This window comes from Drosophila albomicans, chromosome 2L (assembly GCF_009650485.2).
Source record: "Drosophila albomicans strain 15112-1751.03 chromosome 2L, ASM965048v2, whole genome shotgun sequence".
NCBI classification, from domain to species: domain Eukaryota; kingdom Metazoa; phylum Arthropoda; class Insecta; order Diptera; family Drosophilidae; genus Drosophila; species Drosophila albomicans.
This window is the reverse complement of record NC_047628.2, coordinates 20,470,780-20,488,689: the sequence shown is the minus strand read 5'-3', so window position 1 is coordinate 20,488,689 and position 17,910 is coordinate 20,470,780. Positions and strand designations below refer to the sequence as shown.

The following is a 17,910-nucleotide window of genomic DNA, read 5'->3' as shown; positions in this document are numbered from 1 at the left end:
CAACTTTTATTTAGGCATCTGAAATGCATCACATTAAATGTAGAATGTTGTTAATAATAATAATTATTTATGCATAGACAAAACACCTGATCAACTGCTCATTCATTGTTTACCAAATATAAACATCCACATAATATAAAGCAATTGAAAAAAAGACTACAAGTATTAGGGTGAACCTGTTTTCTATTAAATATTCTACACATTCAAAAGAGTACTCTATAATTATAGACTGCTGCAGATTGTAGTTTAACAGGTAAGTTTCTTAATGTATAGAGGATTAAGCAACCAAATCTATTATCTCCGCTATAAAACAAAATATTTTCTTTTCACTATATTTGAGGTATACAAATCATTATAATTAGTTTTTTAATTTCTTTTTATTTTTAAATACAATATCTACAAATAGTTACTAAATTTGTTGAAAGTAATACATTTACTTTCTAGTGTTACTTTTCACTTTTCATTCATCAAAATGTAATTGTTGGAAGCTTTTTTGTTGTTGTTGGTGTTTATCAGCTTGGTTAAAATCTTTCTAGAATGACCCGAGGGATCAAAATGATTTGTATGAATGCTGGCTTCTTTCTTCGATCGCTGCTTGCCGCTGTGACCCGAGAATATGTGCTTGTCATGATCGAAATTATAGTGTTCATATTCGTCAAAATGCGCCTCAGACATTGTAGATAAAGTTCTTCGGATGTTCCCAAGAAATGCTTTAGCTTTGTGAATTCTACGTCTCTACGACTCGATGTCTGACACAACAATGACTGTAACTTCGTTGCAGCGTGTGAGAGGAAAGCTCCTACAGCAATCACATTCATCAAGTAGCTGAGTTTTTCTCTGCACTCTCAAAAACAAGTGCTCAGCTGCGTAATTTTATTTCGATTTGCAAGTAGAGCATTAATTAGTTCGACAATCCTTAGTCAAATAATCAAGTCCATGAAAATGTTTAATGGTAACTAACAGATTTCCTTCTTAGTCAACAGTTTCCTTTGGTAGCAGTGTCTTTAGGCGTTTGACAATCGATGCCGGCTTCACTTCAGCTGCGACTTTGCGTGATCTTTTCTTCGTCTCTTTGCCATTGACAATTTTCGCCGTATCCACCAACAGTGGCAAATCAAAATCATCTGGCATTTTGTTCTCAAATGAGCTGTCTACAGTCTCCGACAGTTCCAATTGCACAGCCTTCTCTGTGTGAACGCGCTGCACATGCTCCTTCATCTTGTCTGAGCGATGGCTGCTGAAGCCACACAACTGACACTTGTAGCGATTTAAGCCGCCCTCCGTGTGCTTCAGTGCATGTCGCTTGAGATTCTTACTCTGGCTGAATTTGCAGCCACATATTTCACAAATGAAATCGCGACCTTGCTTGTGCGTTTCAATGTGCAGCTTCATGTTCTCCTTGCGATTTGCTTGATGCTTACAGCCGGGCACACTGCAGACAAAGAATTCTCCGGTGTGCAACAGCTTGTGACTCTTGAGCGCCTTCATGTGTGTGGTGCTGTAGCCACAGACGTCGCAGAGCATCTGCTTCTCAGGATTGTGTACCAACATATGGTTGTTCAAGCCCTGCTTCCATTTGAACGACTTACCACAGTGTGTGCAGGCATGAGGAGTTTCCGTCGAGTGTTTTGGCTGATGGATGAGTAAAGCTGCTCGAGTGCTGAAGCGATTATCGCACTGCAGGCAGAAGAAAGGTTTGCGCAGATCTGAGCCATGTCGACGCAAATGTGCATCGTATTCCCGAAAGTCCAAGAATCCAACTTCACAGAGGGAGCACGTGAGATGCGATGGCTCGCAGCTGGTCATGTGATCGATCATCTTTTGCACCTGATAGCATTTGAAATCGCAGCCAATGCAGTAATTGATCTTACTGCTGGACTTAACAGCACGTGGATTCTTCAACTGCATGGAAGAGTCAATAATTAATGAGATGAATGAATGAAATACATGTTAATAAAGGTATCTTACCTTGAAGTAGCTCTGTTGGTTTTCAAAGACAACATCCGCCTTTTGAGCTGGTTCCACATTATTCTCGACATCCCCAACTCCAGCTGTGTTTGGCTCAATGCAAGTACTAACTTCGCTAAACTCTTCCATTTGATACAAGTTTAACAGCTCCGTCACTTCAAGAATTTTGGCCAGCTCACGAAAGTGGGATTCATGTTCCTTGGACACAGATACGATGTCTTCATAGAAGAAATCCACGATGGTGTGCAAGCAAATGGTGCAATTAAAGTTCCGTATGGTAACCTTTAATGGATTGTGTATCGAAAATTGTTGTTGCTTCTGCTGCTTCAGTCCAATCAACTGACTTTGGGCAGCCACAACACAAAAGTGAACACTACAAGTGCAGTTCGCATCATCCGAATCAAGTTCGAGCAAAAGATCACAAAATTGTCCCGTGCGACGTTGATTGTTCAAATAATTTGACACTTTTGAGTGAAGTGGTTGATGCAGCGTGGGCTGCACAATGGGTGATTGCAGCATTGCAGTCATTTCGCGTTAATAAACAACAATAACAATAGATACAATTGTAAGAAGCCGACAAGTTGTTTGTATACACAACAGCTGTTGACACAGTGTGGCCACAGCTTGCATTTACCATTCGCGTGTGAACGGCTATTAAAGCGCGCGACATTCAAACAGTGTAAATGATTCAGTCGTTTGTCTTAATTTATTGTAGTTAAAGATTACATCAAATTTAAAGAAATTTTTTTTTTTAATATATACATAATTATTTAAATTATAAAATTTAATTCTTCATTCTTCTGCTCTTTCATCTTCCTAGCGACAGGAGCACTATAATCAAAGTGCTGATAAGAGAATTTGCAACTTCATCAAAGCTTTGACGAGCTGAAAGATCAGTCGTGTTTAGTACACAGAATCGAACGGGCGTGCCAAGTGATAGACAAAAGTGAAATACGAATGTGAACTTATAGACGCAAATACATATATAGAACATATAATAATAAACAGCAAATATAGTATCAATCATGGAAAGGTATCAAAGATCTCCAGCAAACCGGAATAATGCACATACGTACATAATATAAATATTAATAGTGAATACTTTGCAGTATTTGGCAAGAGTTTTTATCATTCCTGAAGACATTGGCGTGCTTCGTTGTGGCACTGATGCTGCTGCCATTGTTGCTGCTGTCATTTATGTGTAAGTAAAATCGATCCTACCATCCCATTCCATCCCATCCCAGATACGATGCTATTGATAGGTCAATAAATGATACAGATCAAAGAGGCCGACTATAAATAAACGAGGCATGGGTTGACTAACCGCGCAGTCAGCCACAGCCAAAGCCAAAGGATGCATTCGCACTCATTATACGATTTGCTTGAGAGGCTTTATGTGCACACATACGCACACACAATTATGTCCATTGATAAGCATTGTTTATAAAAAGAAAATAATAACAATACTATATGATGCGTTTACTGATTACCTGTTGCACCTTTGCGGAACCCAGACCCAGACGAGCTACGAAAACTGAACCTTGACCAAGTGAATTACTCATAAAAACGTTGCCATTGATAAGGCCGCTCCGTGGGTTTCGATTAATGCCCATTGAAATTGTCGTAGTGTCAAGTGCTTATCAGTATCAGTATTTGTTGTGGTATCATCATCATTTTCGACTTTTTTCGTTGCAGGCGCACACTTTGCCAACGAACTGGCCAATTATGTGCTTAGTATCAAGTATCCCAATCTAACCATATCAAAGTCAAAGAAGATTCGCACCCTAATCGATACCCCCAAGAATGCGGGCATTTTTCACTTTCTGCTCCAGGTGGAGGGAAGCTGTGACTTTGAACGGATCAAGCGTGCTTATGCTCAGCAGTTAATTGATCTAAAGGATAAGACGGGCATGCTGAAGTTCCCGAAACTGCGACAGAAGCTGGTCACGTGCTGGGGTCAGTATGCCTGGGTCAATGACAGCAGGTGAGTAAATGTTGCCAAGCATGGAGGGTAGAGATACTTCTTATTATAATAATATGAATTAGTCTGATTATACTATTTCTTTGAATTATGCTAAAAGCTTTTTTATTTGAATTAACTCTCTAATTAAATTATGATTTTGTAGGGTCTTGGTTAGAGTCTTTGTTACTCATTTTTTCATATCATAATCAAAAATAAAAATAATTGTTTTTTTTGTAGACTAAAAATTATGATTATGGCCTGAAATTGATTAATCCACTTGAAATTAATTAGAATCGTTAAAAACAAGACCATAAAGAAAAAGTTTACAAATTTTAAAATTTCCAAGTAATTTCCTTTATTTAACCAGTCCAACTCCTCCATTTTAGTGGCTTCAACATCAATAACCATGTACTGCTTGGCACAGACAAGTATCGAGGTCGCCCCGTCCACGAATCCAACATCCAGGAGTATGTCAGCGAACTGGCTGCCAAGTATATTCCCTCGGATTTGCCCCAATGGCAGGTGACAGTCATACCCAACTCGGAGGCCACGCAACCCTACTATGTACTTGTGAAGGTGCATCATTTGATCATTGCCGAGGAGGAGGACTTGCATGTGAGCGAAATGCTGCTGCTGCAGGACACCGAACGCAAGTCCATCTTGAATCTACAGGATGGTCTAACCACGCCCAGCAATCAGTTGTCGCACTTTGTACGCCAGCCAGAGCACATCAGTAAGCTGCTGCAACATGTGCTCCACTTGATCAGTTGTCGCTGGCAGGAGTTTATCTATGAATTCGAATCGCTGGACACACCTGATGATGTGAAGGCGCATCCAGATGCACGTAATCTCAGTCAGCTGCTGTCTCTGGCGCTCATCGTCTTGGTCAATGTAAGTTTAAACTATTGGCGCACTCGCTCCATGCGTCGCAAGCTCAATCGTCGTTCGCCTGGATATCGAAATAAGGTCGGACAACTACAGACAATATATCTGCTGTTGTTACGTGAACTGGAGCAGCGTAATCTCAACTGGACGGTGGCACGATCCGCTCTCGGACATAGTCTGCAACCGATGAATATGGCAAAGGCCTGGACACGATTTGTGTGGCAAATGCTGTTGCATCATGTGATCCTTGTGCCATACAATTGCTATTGCGAGCTGCTGGCATTCCGCGATGTTGTGCTTCGTGGTCAGACCTCATTCAGCAGCACCTACTGTGCTCGATTGCATCTCTATGTGCCGCTCTTGATCTACGCTCAGCTTGAGCTGGTCAAGATCTGCTATGAGCTGTTCAAGGCGCCGCGCAATATCTTTGAGGTGCTCTTTGTGCAGCCCACAAAGGAACTAAATATTCTGCACAAGAAGTCCTATGCTGGACGCAAGATTGTCTCGTTTAGTCGCTCCATCGATGGGGCCTTGCTGCGCGAACGTCATCAGCATATGTTTGGCCAAAAACTGCGTGAGTCCGACTTTAGCTTGGCCTGTCTGGCGGGTGCAGTCCACGATTACTTCGAGACATTCGCCGAAACGGCTGCTGTGCCAGCTCTATTGAATACCACTTGTCGCACCATCTCTAAGGGCTACTTTACGGATCGCAGTGGCGACAAATCGGATCACATTGGTGGCGTCGTCTTTCTGCAGCTCCCACTCGGCGCACCAGACTCACTGAAGGCGCATCAACTGCATGAGATTGTGGAGCGCATTAGGCGACAACAAATCATGATCTATTTGGCCTCCATTGGCCAGACCAAGTACAGTCTGCTGACGGCGCTTTTGCCGCATGTGCTCACAAAGATTTTCATCAACTTTTTCTCGTACAATTTCCCTGTGACCATCACAGAGATTTACGGTGCGGCAGACACACAGTTTAAGGCTGCCTGGGGGCAACAGGTGCAGGATGTGCTTCTCTTTAGACCGCCGCAATCAAAGACTTGCTTATCATTGAATCTGCATCGCTTTGGCGACAAATATCGACTGGCCGTAATGGCAGACACGCATCTGGCTCCAGATCACACATTGCTCACACAATCCTTTGAACGCTACATGGAAACAGTAACACTATAAACCATTTATGTATATTTGTATAATATGTTCACAATAAAAGTTTATAAAAAATTTCAACAATATGCGTTGGGAAAAGTCCAATTAGTTTATAGAATAATCACTCAATAAGAATCGTAGAATATATTAAAAGTGGTTTAAAATCTATTTGAAAAGTAATGGGTACAAAAGTGAAGTAATATTAATATTCTTCACCTCCATTTGAATCTCTTTCACTCTTTTTTCTATTTCTTCTAATTTCTTGGCTAGTAATATATCTTTTAAGGATAGACTTGTTGGTTCGTACTTTAAACCCGGATTTTCCCGAAGGAAATTCCATTTACGTAGATTAATATCGATGGCTGTGTCCATTAGAGTTGTGCCGCGTATATAATCCGCAGCCACAATATTGGCAATTTCACCCAATTCACCTCGATAGAGTTGCGAGATGCGGCAATTAACATTGTCGGCCATCTGACGAAGTCCTCCAAGTGTGTCAAAAAACATTGTTGAGCGATCACGAGGCGTAAGTTCGGCCATATCAGCCACTGGAACTTCTAAAATGCGACTGCGAAATAAGAAGCATTAGTTATTGAAATATTATTATAGCTATTTCATATATATTGTCTCACTCACTAAGTGCTATTCAAATAGTCTTCCAACTTTTCCCAGGTCTGTGCATTGCCCCAATTCTGCTCAACGGCTTGGAAGACGAACTGTGTATAATTCTTCACTATTTCGTCCTTATCGTAGGCGAGTATAACATTCTGGTGCTGCTTCCAGATGTCGTTCAACGTAGAATTCCAGGTGAGAGGATGTTTCACAATGACATCACCGAAGTGTTCCTTTAAATACTCGACCAACAGCTTATGGTCATCCAGATTCTCGCCAAAGCCTGCAAACGCATCGGATTAACCTGGGAATGCAGCTTCAAATTCCTTTTGTCAACTTACCCACTGGAAACTCTTTGAGACCAAAGATCACAATCTCATTGGTTTTCTTCACAAATTCCTTGACCATTTGAATGACCTCTTGCAAAGGTTGTCCTTTTGTTCCATGGTAGATGAAAAACTTTTTCTCCAACGAACGAAAATAGCCCACGCGAATGTCCAGATAACGTGCTCCATGCACTAACTGGCCATGTATGTCGTCGTCTTGGGTGAGCGTGTATTTTGTAACGATACTTTCGTTCTTTAACGGATCAAAATTGGGACGATAAGAGCCAGAGTCATGTGTGCCAGGTATGAATAGATCTCGCAGACGCAGCTCACCCAGCTTGTCGCGCATCTCAGTCATCCAGCGGGGATAGGCACGCACACAGGTCTTGGCGAGAATTCTTCCCGTGGCATCGATGTAGCTGGCCCAGTAGCCATAACAAGAACTCTGCGTTGTCGCATTGCGGGAGAGCGTGTAATTGAAGGTCACTCCCGTGGTAAACCATTGTGCCTTCTTTCTAGGCTTGATGTGACCCTTAATACCCGTGGCGCCGCCATTTGCTACCCATAATAGAGTAGACTCTGAGCTAGAAACAGTGCTTGGAGAGGTTGTATAACCATCGTCAGAACTGCTATGATTGGCACGCTGTTCAAAGCTAAGTGGATCTTCTGCAGTCAAGAGGATAATGTCGCCTTCGCGTAATGGCGCATTCTTCCATGAGACTTCCAGTAAACGTTTGCGTGCGCTAATTGTGAGCCAGAGTTTGAGTTGTTGAGCATCTGGTGGAGATTGTGATGCCCCTATTATGCACTACATCCTCATTTGCCAGAGCATGGCCTGAGATGCTTAGAAGTGCCAGGAAGCGGATGGCCAAATGCCACATTTCTGACAAAATGTCCTTTTGGATTAATTTGCTCTAATAAAGTTTAACTTTAATAAGCGAGTAACGAGTTGTTAAATCTTTCCGACAATTGTTTGCAAACAACACGCACTGTCTGGTAGCTGAGCTCAACTGTTTGTCATGGGCTCCGTACATGGCGTATGCGTAACCAACGCTTCGTAATCAAAGCAACACATCAATTTTCCGGTCTCGATTATTGCTCAACTTCACAAACTAAGAACTGCGTAATTCACATTTATCTTTCAATTTGGTGTTTCTACAAATAAAGCAGAATCTTAGACGAGTAAGCTTAGCTTCGAAATCAAAACAACAATCGGTCTAACCCTGAATTACGAACTTGAAATTCATGAAATCCTCTATTTTACTTGTATATATTATATATGTATTCTTGATCAGCGTAAACAGCCGAGGCGATATAGCCATGTCCGTCATCCTATAAGACTATAAGAAATAGGGCTATAATTTTTTCGACAGCATTTGTTATGTTTGCACGCAGATCAAGTTTGTTTCAAATTTTTGCCACGCCCACTTCCACCCCGCAAATCAACAAAAATCGAATAACAAGCGTAATTTTAAAGCTAGATTTCTGAAAATTTGGTTGCGATCAGATAAAAATTGTCGAATTTATTTTCATTACAAATTACTTTTGTATGGGCAAAAACGCCTTACTAGAGGACTTATATGCTTTGGCTGACAATCTGGTATATTTAGCACTCTATAGTATATATGTTAAGTATGTTTGTGGTATACTATTTCAGTATATTTTGAGAATATTACCTCAATACTTTGCTTTTACTCAAAATGGGTAACGGGTATCTCACAGTCGAAAACACTCTACTATATTTTTCTTACTTGTTTTTTTTTATGCTTTATATTACATACATTACAATAAATATATGTTGAACCTATGCATGGCCAAAGATGCTGCGTAGTGCCATGAGGATGAAGGCAAATTGCAACATTTTTGACAAAATGTCTTTTTGGGTTAATTTGCTCTGATGAAGATAAAGTTTGTTAAGCGCGACGTAGCACGTGGCGAGACTAAACAACCCGCAAAGTCTGGCAGCTGAGTTCGACTGTTTGCGTGGTCTGCGCACATGGCGTATGCGTAACATGCGCTTCGTAATCAGAACAACACTTCAACTTTCCGGTCTCGATTTATGCTCAAGTTCAATAGCAAAAACCAAGAGCTGCGTAAATTACATTTATCGTTTAATTTTGTAATTCTGCAAATGAAGTAGAATCTTAGAGTGTAATCTAAGTTTCGTAACCAAAACAACAATTGGGCTAGTACTCAATTATGAAATCATGAAATCCTGTTATTTCATTTTTATTTTTTATTTTAGTTTATACTTATATACATTGAAATAAATACATGTTAAGCCCATGCTATTCATAAAATCAAACTCATTTGAACGCCCGCCAAGACTAGGCTTTTTTGTCATTCACACATAACTAAAACATTTTAGCATTGCCAACTGTCGCAAAGCTTGCTTTACCAACTGTCACAGTAATTTGTTCGTTCAAATTCGTTATTTTTCAAATTTATTTCCAAGCATATGTCACATCAAAAAGGTAAATGAATAGATGAGAACTAATAAAAATTACACACTTCAATAATTTACATCATTGTACCATTTCAAGCTTGATTTCACATATCAACGCTAAAAGCAAACAGAAAGTTATTGCCCCATCGCACACCAAGCCATGAAACCATTGCTCAGCTAAACTTTGATTCAGTCGCAGAACAAAGCCGGGTCTTGAACGTTGGACACGCGAGTTGCCCGCTTATTAGTCATCAGAAATATTAAACAATACAAAAAAGAGATATCAAAAAAAGCTGCAAAAGTGATAAATATATCAAAAAGTGAGAATTAATACTGCGTAGTGAACTTGTTATACACTTATTTAATTAGCACATAGGAGAATTTAATTAGCACAATTCACAAGAATTGGCACAATTGCCTATCAATATTTATGATCAAATGCAAAACAATCAAACAATTACAACGTCAATTTGTTGTTTATCTGATTGTATTTAGTTTGCGTACACACAACTAAATTATAGGAATTCGTGTGAGACTTTGATGTCTGTCTTTGTTCTGCTCGTGTTGTTCTCATGCCATATCAGCATGAACATCGACATCAGCATCATTATCATCGGTAGTAGTGCTAACTAGTATATCATCTAATCGACAAAACTTGTTACAATTCCGTTGCTATTTCTGAGCTTGAACTAATTGAGTATTGGCAACGTTGCAACGCGTTTAAACTTCCGCTGTATTTATTTAAAACATAACGAATAAATAAATTCAAAATTTAAACATAATAGGAATTACGCATTTCTAGTTTTGTGTGAGTAACAAGAGGCATTCAACTTGAGCATAAATCGAGACGGGAAAGTTGATTTGTTCTATTGTTTACGAAGCTATTGTTACGCATACGACATGATCGGCAGCACTTGGAGGTGGCAGGCACACTAAAATACATATGTACATACATATATGTATTTATGCATATACTTAGATACTTAGAAGTCGCCTCTTTTCGAAATAAGTAATCGCAGCATAGAGCTTGTGGCAAACAGTTGATCTCAGTTGTCAGGCGCTGCCGGGTTGTGTTGCACACAATTGCTCGTCGTCTCGTCTCAACAAGTGTTAAAGTGACGACGCGCTGATTAACCTTAAACGCAATCATAGCAAATTAGCATTAATTCAACGAAAAAGACATTTTGTCTGAAATGTTGCAATCCGCCTTCATCCTCCTGGCACTACTAAGCATCTCTGGCCATGCTCTGGCAGAGGCGGATGATGCAGTGCATATTGTAGGCTCATCACAACCTCCAACAGATGCTCAACAACTCAAACTCTGGCTCACAATTAGCGCACGCAAACGTTTTCTGGAGGTCTCGTGGAAAAATGCGCCATCACGCGAAGGCGACAATGTCCTCTTGACTGCAGAGGATCCACTTAGCTTTGAACAGCGTGCTGCGACACTTGGTACACCTTTGGCTTCGTTTCAAACCAACAGCGAAGAAGGCAGCGGCTCTGACGAAGAACAGAATGTGGCCTATGTGCCCATCAATGGCTATACAACCCCTGCAAGCTCTTCTTCTAGTCCAGAGCCTAGTAAGAGCAACGTCTTCTGGGTCGCCAATGGCGGCGACACGCCCATTGTGGCTGCCATCAAGCCTAGTCTGGCGGCGCAATGGTTCACCACGGGAGTGCCCTTCGATTACGTGCTCTCCTGCAATGTGACGGCTCAGAGTTCTTGTTATGGCTACTGGGCTAGTTATATCGATGCCTCTGGGAAGATTCTCGCCAAGACATGTGTGCGTGCCTATCCACGCTGGATGACTGAGATGCGCGACAAGCTGGGTGAGCTGCGTCTGCGAGATCTATTCATACCTGGCACACATGACTCTGGCTCTTATCGTCCCAATTTCGATCCGTTGCTGCGCGAAAGTATCGTCACAAAATACGCGCTCACCCAAGACGATGATATACGAGGCCAGTTGATGCATGGAGCACGTTATCTGGACATTCGCGTGGGCTACTATCGTCCATCGGAGGAGAAGTTTTTCATCTACCATGGTATAACGAAACAACGACCATTGCAGGAGGTGATTCAACAGGTCAAGGAATTTGTGCTGGAAACCAATGAGATTGTGATCTTTGGCCTCAAAGAGTTTCCAGTGGGTAAGTTGATGAAAGCCATTGAAGCTGTATTCCCAGGCTAATCCGTTGCGTTTGCAGGCTTTGGCAAGAATCTGGGCGTGCATCGGCTGCTGGTCAGCTACTTAAGGGATCAGTTCGGTGATGTAGTTGTGCATCCATCTCTCACCTGGCGCTCTACCTTGAACGACATCTGGAGGCGGCAGCAGAATGTTATACTCGCCTACGAGAAGGATCAAATGGTGCAGGAATTTCCACAGCTGCTTTTCGGCGGCGTGGAACAACGTTGGGGTAATGTCCAGACCTGGTCAAGTCTCGAAACCCATTTGCGTTTCATCAACAGCTACGACATATCGTGAGTAGATTAGTAGACAAAAATACTCCAGTAATCAATAATACGTTTTTGCAGACGCTTTTCAAGTCGTCCTGTAGTTGATATGGCCGAGCTTACGCCCGAGACTTGGGGTGTTATCCTGGACAAACATGGAGGACTGCGAAAGATGTCCGACAATGTTAACTGGCGCATTTCACAGCTGTATCGTGATGAACTGGGCAACAATGCCAATATTGTTGCAGCCGACTTTATACGCGGCACAACGCTGATGGAGACTGCCATCGATGTCAATAGACGCAAGATTGTCTACTAGAGACAAATCAGATTCTTTGACAAGCCAATCGGACGCTTACATCAATGAAAGTTGAAGTTATGACTCACACAATTCATAAATTGGTTTTGCATTTAATAACATTTATAAATTCATCTGAATAAGCTCCATACAACATTTATATGTAGATTGTTTTCATCAGAACTTGGATAAAGATACTTTCGTTTGTAGCTTACAACTAGGTTTTGCTTATGCTTTATTTTCCCTAAAAGTGTCACAACTGAGGCAAGTCGATGCATACATATATACTTTTTGTGTATATGAAAAACTCAAAAAACTCCATCAAATTAGCAACAACTTAAGAGCTAGGCCAGCGACTGCCGATCGCTACAATAAATACCATGATAATACAAAATATAAACTATGGCTAATATACAATTACTTGTATACTTATGTTTCCACTGTGGATTTGAGAAATGCTATCTATCGTCTTATCGCAAAATATCATACAAAAACATGCTCGGCAAAGAATATCTAATTTGAGTGATCCAACCAACTAAATGCTGCTGCTTCGAGTCGTGCATTTATATTTACTTAAGCGATTCATTCGACTCGATGATGGTTGTATTGAAGATGGCGCGACACAGATTCACCATGCCATTCGAGAGGCGACCATAGCAACGAGGCTTATCCTTCCAGGCGATGCACACATAATAAAATGGAATGCCGGCGAGTGTGATGGCAATGCCAACGAACAGATTGAAGGGCTCCTCGAAATTGGGCAAGAGCACCAAGGTGACGCAACAGGTCATAAAGATGATGGGCAATGCCAAATGCACTTTGATGGGTCGTGGAAGATTTGGTCTGCAAAAGAATTACATAATTTAGTTACGAATTTAAAAGGGTATAACTGTGCTACTCACTTCTTGTGTCGCAGCCACAACATGCCCGCTATGCTGGCGACCACCGATAGCCAGAGCACCGAGCTAAAGTAGTTGATCAGCTCGTAGACATTATCCGTCAAGAGCATGAATAACGACATCAGGCACTGCAATAAACAGTTGACTTTAGCAAGCATTTAAGCAATTAATTCGACTGACAACTCACTGTAAATATAAGTGATGGAATGGGCGTCTGTTGCTTGACATGGAACAACTGGAAGAACTTGGGCAAATGACCCTCCTGAGCACCAGTAGCAAAAAGACGAGCAGAAGTGAAGAGCACGCCGTTGACACCGCCGAAGGTGCTCAATGCTACGAATATGGGCACCATGAAAGCGAGTGGTCCAAATACCTTATTGCCAAAGGTAACTGCGACGGCCAACGAACTGAGCATCTCGGGCTTGGAGACCACAGCAAAATAGGCGAGATTGACGAGCACATAGATGCCCGTAACCAGGGGCATAGCAATCCAAATGGCGCGTGGCAGATTTCTAGACAGGAAAAGAAAGCGAAAAAAATATGTAAAACATTAGACACGTTTCGTACGCTTTGGGATAGAAATTAAAGCAGCGTCGGCACTTAAATTGATTGCTGCATCTGATGTGTAAATTGAATTCATTAGGGGGCGAAAGCAAACTCAGCATTCGCCTCCACAGTCACACCAGGCCAGTCACCCACTCGCTTCAAGGACGCTCAACAAGTGGGCGACTCGCAACTTGTTGCTGTCGCCTGCGCATGACGCAAAACGCTTTCAGCAAAACTTCAACCAGCTATTTGTCTTCTTGACAGGCTTCTTTTTTGTATACGCTTTTCCCCTATATACGCATTCACCCATTCAATCTGATTCATGCCACTTTGTATTAAGCTCACTTGTAGGGATCCTGAAGCTCTTCAGTGACAAAGTTCAAGTAATTCCATCCACCAAAGGCAAATAGGCCAGAGTAGAAAGCATAGCCAATATTGCGGGCACTGTAGTTACCCTCCCATGGATTGGAAAAGTTGTCCAGCTTGCCAGTGGCCATATAGTAGATGCCAGCGAGTATTATCATGACCAAGGCCAGCAGTTTGCCCACTGTAAAAATATCCTGCACCTTCATCGACACCTTGACCGACAAGCAATTAATTGCCGTTAGTAAACCTATAAAAAATTAAATTAAAGGAGTTACTAGTTTATCCATAAGTTTAAACTAGTTTACTTACAGAGGCAAACAGCTGCCAGCAACTTTACAGCATTCTGGGGCGGATCGCAATCCTCGAAGAAGGGCTTGGCCGCATAATGTGCGAAGGTTAGCGCCACAATTGTCTGGAAATGGAAAATAATTCATATTTATATTTACTTTGGAATGCTATTTTGAGCACGTCTGTTCAATAAACAAATTTCCAAGCAATTAAATGTGTTTTCATTGATTTGTGGGAGAATGAAATCGCTATCGGAAATAAACTTGAGCTGCAAATGCTAAATTGAGAGCTCGCATATTTTGTATGCTTGAGTAAGTTTACTTACATATAAATGGAGTGTTTTGCTCTTTTCTCACGAAAGATACAGTATTTAAAAAAGAATTTAACTAATTAATATCACAACAGCAAACAGGTAGAGCAATAAATATGCGTCACGACTGCTTTCTTGCTTAGCAACTTAGCTGATTACTAGAATTCTGGATTCCAGTTGAATGCATCTGACTTTACTTTCGATGGAGAAAGTTGAGCTGCTTTAAATGCTCAACAAATTGAATTAAATTGTGATTGAAAACTACACTTTAGTCAATTGTTTTGCAATCTTCAAATTGTCGATATATATGCTTTAAAGAAAGTTGAATCAATTGAAATTCAAAGCATAATTTAATTGCTTTAAGTTTTGCACTTCATCAATTGATTTACAGCACTAAAACTATATTCTATGCGACATAAATACATTAACTTTCAGCAAATTGAATTAAATTCTGACAGAATAGAGCACTTTAATCAATTGATTTGCAGCATTAAAACAATCAATAAAAGGCATATGCTTGTTGTTTATACCAATAAAACAATAAAACACGTGGTTAATAGATATAAACTATAGTTGGCTCACCTGAGTAGTGGGTCTGATAATTAGCAATGCAATCCATAGGCGTAAAAATCCAACAAGTGGCCCAAATGCCACCAACAAGTAGGCATAATCGCCACCGGATCTGGTGATGCTTGTGCCCAATTCAGCGTAGCAGAGAGCGCCAATAGTCGAAAGAATACCGCAGGCCGACCAAACAAAGAGCGAACTTCCGACAGATCTACAGAAAAGAAAGAGTGTCAGAAGGAGGGGGGCAAAAAGAGACGGACGATGTGTGTTAGGGAATGCGGTACAACTAAATAAGCAAGTGGTTGGACAATGGGCAGAGTAGCGGTCACTTTGTGGCTCCAAGTGGCTCAAGTGGAGACATTCCCATAGTGTGAATGATTGTGATTTTGTGTGTGTCTATCGATGAGAATTGTTTATTTTCGGATGGTTTTCTGCTGTAATTGTATCTGGCGACTTAAAAAGCTGATGCAATTATTGCCGGCAATTTCTTCACATCATCATCATCATCATCATCATCATCAAGGGCGCCCAATTGGCAGCAGGCTTTATTTTCTTATTACTCATCCGGCAGAACAAGTTGAGAAAGATTGTTTTTCGCAATTCGCATCAATTAGTGTGTTGTTCAATTTACTATTAATTATAGTGATATTGACCCATTCAGTGGGTGGGTCACCCGCTCTGTTTATTGAACCAAAAGGAATATAGAACTATATAGTATGATATCGTACTCGTTAATTTATCGTCATCTCAAACGTTTCACAATCAATTGATGATAAATTATTAATACTGGTTTTGAATGCAGTTTCAAAAACCTGTTTCGAGACATCCAAAAATGTCTTTACTCACTCGGTATAGAAGAAAACTCCGGTGGGCGCTATAAAAATGCCCGATCCGATAATTGTGCCAACGATAATGGCAACTCCATTGATAAGCGTAAGCTTCCGTTTTAGCACAATCTTGTCATTATCGTCCTGCTCGACAGCGTCTCGATCAGCTCCATTGGCAACAGGGGGCTCGACCAAGCTGTTGGTCACACCATTAGCATAGCGATCGGGCATTGTTAAGCGATATTATCTTATTTGTGACTTCTTCGAATACTTCTTGGTTGGTTTAATTAATTATGCGACGCTGACATTGCCACTTTAAAGAAGAGGAAATCCATAAATTAAACAATTTATATAGAGGTACTTTTTTTACTATCAATATAGAAAAGATTCGACAGACAAGCCCATTATCATCTCGTTAAAGAAGGTCGAGCGATAGCAGAAACCAAGTATAACTGATAAGTAGTTGAAGTTAATTGAAAAACTGCACACAAGCTAAGAAAACTAGCAGCAAGTTAAATTGAAGTTAGCCTTGTCTACGTAGCACTTCAATTTTCTAGAATTTAAGCTAAAATCAGTTTGGTTAACTCAAAAACACACACACACATGCATACTCATAAATTCCCGCACTGGTGTTTGTGTGTGTGTGTGGAACACATGTAAAATAATCGCGCAATTTTGATGCAATGTGAAACCTGTGTCAGAAGTGTCGCGTGCCACTTTTATTTTTCTTGGTAATTTATTTATCCACATAAGCACTGTACATTTATACTTCTGTAGCCAACCAATATTATGGTTAGCCCCTAAAAAATATTGTTTATTATGTTGTAAGTTGCTGTTTATTTGCCAACGCTCGCACATTGTTGAACTTTAGCTTTTATGCCAGTTGTTAAGGCCAATGTGCACACAATTTTAGATAAATGTAGATTTTTCACATTAAATTACTGCCTCCACGCGCCTTTTTCACTCTCTTTATGCGTATCCTACAATGTCGTCACTATTTCATAGTAATTTTTCGTTTTATTTAGTTTACCAGCATAAATTGAAAGTTGATTCCGCGACACACACAACCGACTCGAGGAACGCGTTGAGACTGTTTTCGGCGGAGACCACCACAAGTTGCCACAGCAGAGAGAGCGCGACCGGCGTTTTTGCCAAGCAAGCCAAACAACCCCCAGATCCCCCCACACAACAATTATTTTATGAGAGTCGTAGTAGTGATGGGCGAACGTGAAGCACGAGCACGAAAACATTCACGAAGCATAACGCAGCTGAATATTATTTTTATAAAATATAGTAGCAAAAAACGATAAATGTAATTCTTGTTGTCTAATTTACGACAACCTTGATTAATGATAAGCCTGACAACAAGTTATCAATCTTGATTATTTAATGGCATTAATTTACGCACTGCGTTCGTGTCACGTTGATAAGACTTCTGCGTGTCTCTTCCACTGAGAGCGGGAACTACCTTATCAAAATGAGTGAATGACAAATTGCCAGTGCGCAAAACCGGAAATTGTTCCGCATTTCAAATCAATGCCAAAACTATTTTTGGTCATTGGATGAGATCAATTTAATTTTAAACAAAATGTGCAGACACCTGATTGCAAAAATAAACATGTCATTCAATTTGGCTTTACTTCCTTCCTTTCCTCTTTCACTCCAACATTCACCTACTTTCTTCTGAAAAAGAGCTTTTCTACTAGGTTGGGTGGCGTGTGACCGAAGTAATAATTTTCTAAATCTACATATGAGGTCCACAATGCAAAAATCCCAAGAATTATCATCTGGTAACACTTAATTTGGTATATTGATATGTTTATAAAACGCTTGCAAAAAGGCGCGTAAATGTTACCAGTTTGTTGTAGACCAATAAATTTTGTGCTATAGATATTAGTTTTTCATATTTTTATAATCCACAAGCAAATTAACGGTAAGAAACCAAAATAAAAGTATTGAATAAACCGCAAAATTTGATATTTATTATTGACTTTCGATT

At 40.6% G+C, this 17,910-nt stretch overlaps 6 protein-coding genes across 6 annotated transcripts; 2 read left to right on the top strand and 4 right to left on the bottom strand.

The window, feature by feature from the left end:
• Positions 1-420: 420 nt before the first annotated feature.
• Positions 421-939, bottom strand: LOC117565485 (nuclear protein 1-like). Its single transcript, XM_034244587.2, has one exon. It carries the CDS (start codon positions 673-675, stop codon positions 454-456), a length of 222 nt encoding a protein of 73 aa, XP_034100478.1. The 5' UTR covers positions 676-939; the 3' UTR covers positions 421-453.
• A 24-nt stretch (positions 940-963) lies between these two features.
• LOC117565484 (gastrula zinc finger protein xFG20-1) lies at positions 964-2,547 on the bottom strand. The gene is made up of 2 exons (XM_034244586.2): positions 1,969-2,547; positions 964-1,902 (listed from the first exon to the last, which is right to left on the bottom strand). Exons 1-2 carry the CDS (start codon positions 2,494-2,496, stop codon positions 973-975), a joined length of 1,458 nt encoding a protein of 485 aa, XP_034100477.1. The 5' UTR covers positions 2,497-2,547; the 3' UTR covers positions 964-972.
• Positions 2,548-2,864: 317 nt separating this feature from the next.
• Positions 2,865-6,046, top strand: LOC117565276 (uncharacterized). Its single transcript, XM_034244304.2, has 4 exons — positions 2,865-3,001; positions 3,078-3,169; positions 3,664-3,952; positions 4,318-6,046. The coding sequence occupies exons 1-4, from the start codon at positions 2,994-2,996 to the stop codon at positions 5,993-5,995; spliced, it is 2,067 nt and encodes a 688-aa protein (XP_034100195.1). The 5' UTR covers positions 2,865-2,993; the 3' UTR covers positions 5,996-6,046.
• A 90-nt stretch (positions 6,047-6,136) lies between these two features.
• On the bottom strand, positions 6,137-7,714 carry LOC117564951 (PI-PLC X domain-containing protein 3-like; the record flags this gene model as incomplete). Its single annotated transcript, XM_034243905.2, has 3 exons — positions 6,137-6,539; positions 6,608-6,866; positions 6,925-7,714. Coding segments are annotated over 3 exons (1,452 nt in total), but the record flags the coding sequence as incomplete, so codon positions are not given.
• Positions 7,715-9,532: 1,818 nt separating this feature from the next.
• Positions 9,533-12,724, top strand: LOC117564334 (PI-PLC X domain-containing protein 1). The gene is made up of 3 exons (XM_034243040.2): positions 9,533-11,506; positions 11,564-11,837; positions 11,892-12,724. The coding sequence occupies exons 1-3, from the start codon at positions 10,549-10,551 to the stop codon at positions 12,127-12,129; spliced, it is 1,470 nt and encodes a 489-aa protein (XP_034098931.1). The 5' UTR covers positions 9,533-10,548; the 3' UTR covers positions 12,130-12,724.
• On the bottom strand, positions 12,206-17,108 carry LOC117564333 (large neutral amino acids transporter small subunit 1). The gene is made up of 8 exons (XM_034243039.2): positions 16,942-17,108; positions 15,931-16,224; positions 15,100-15,295; positions 14,229-14,331; positions 13,899-14,166; positions 13,195-13,519; positions 13,011-13,135; positions 12,206-12,951 (listed from the first exon to the last, which is right to left on the bottom strand). The coding sequence occupies exons 2-8, from the start codon at positions 16,140-16,142 to the stop codon at positions 12,678-12,680; spliced, it is 1,503 nt and encodes a 500-aa protein (XP_034098930.1). The 5' UTR covers positions 16,143-16,224; positions 16,942-17,108; the 3' UTR covers positions 12,206-12,677.
• Between the last annotated feature and the right edge of the window lie 802 nt (positions 17,109-17,910).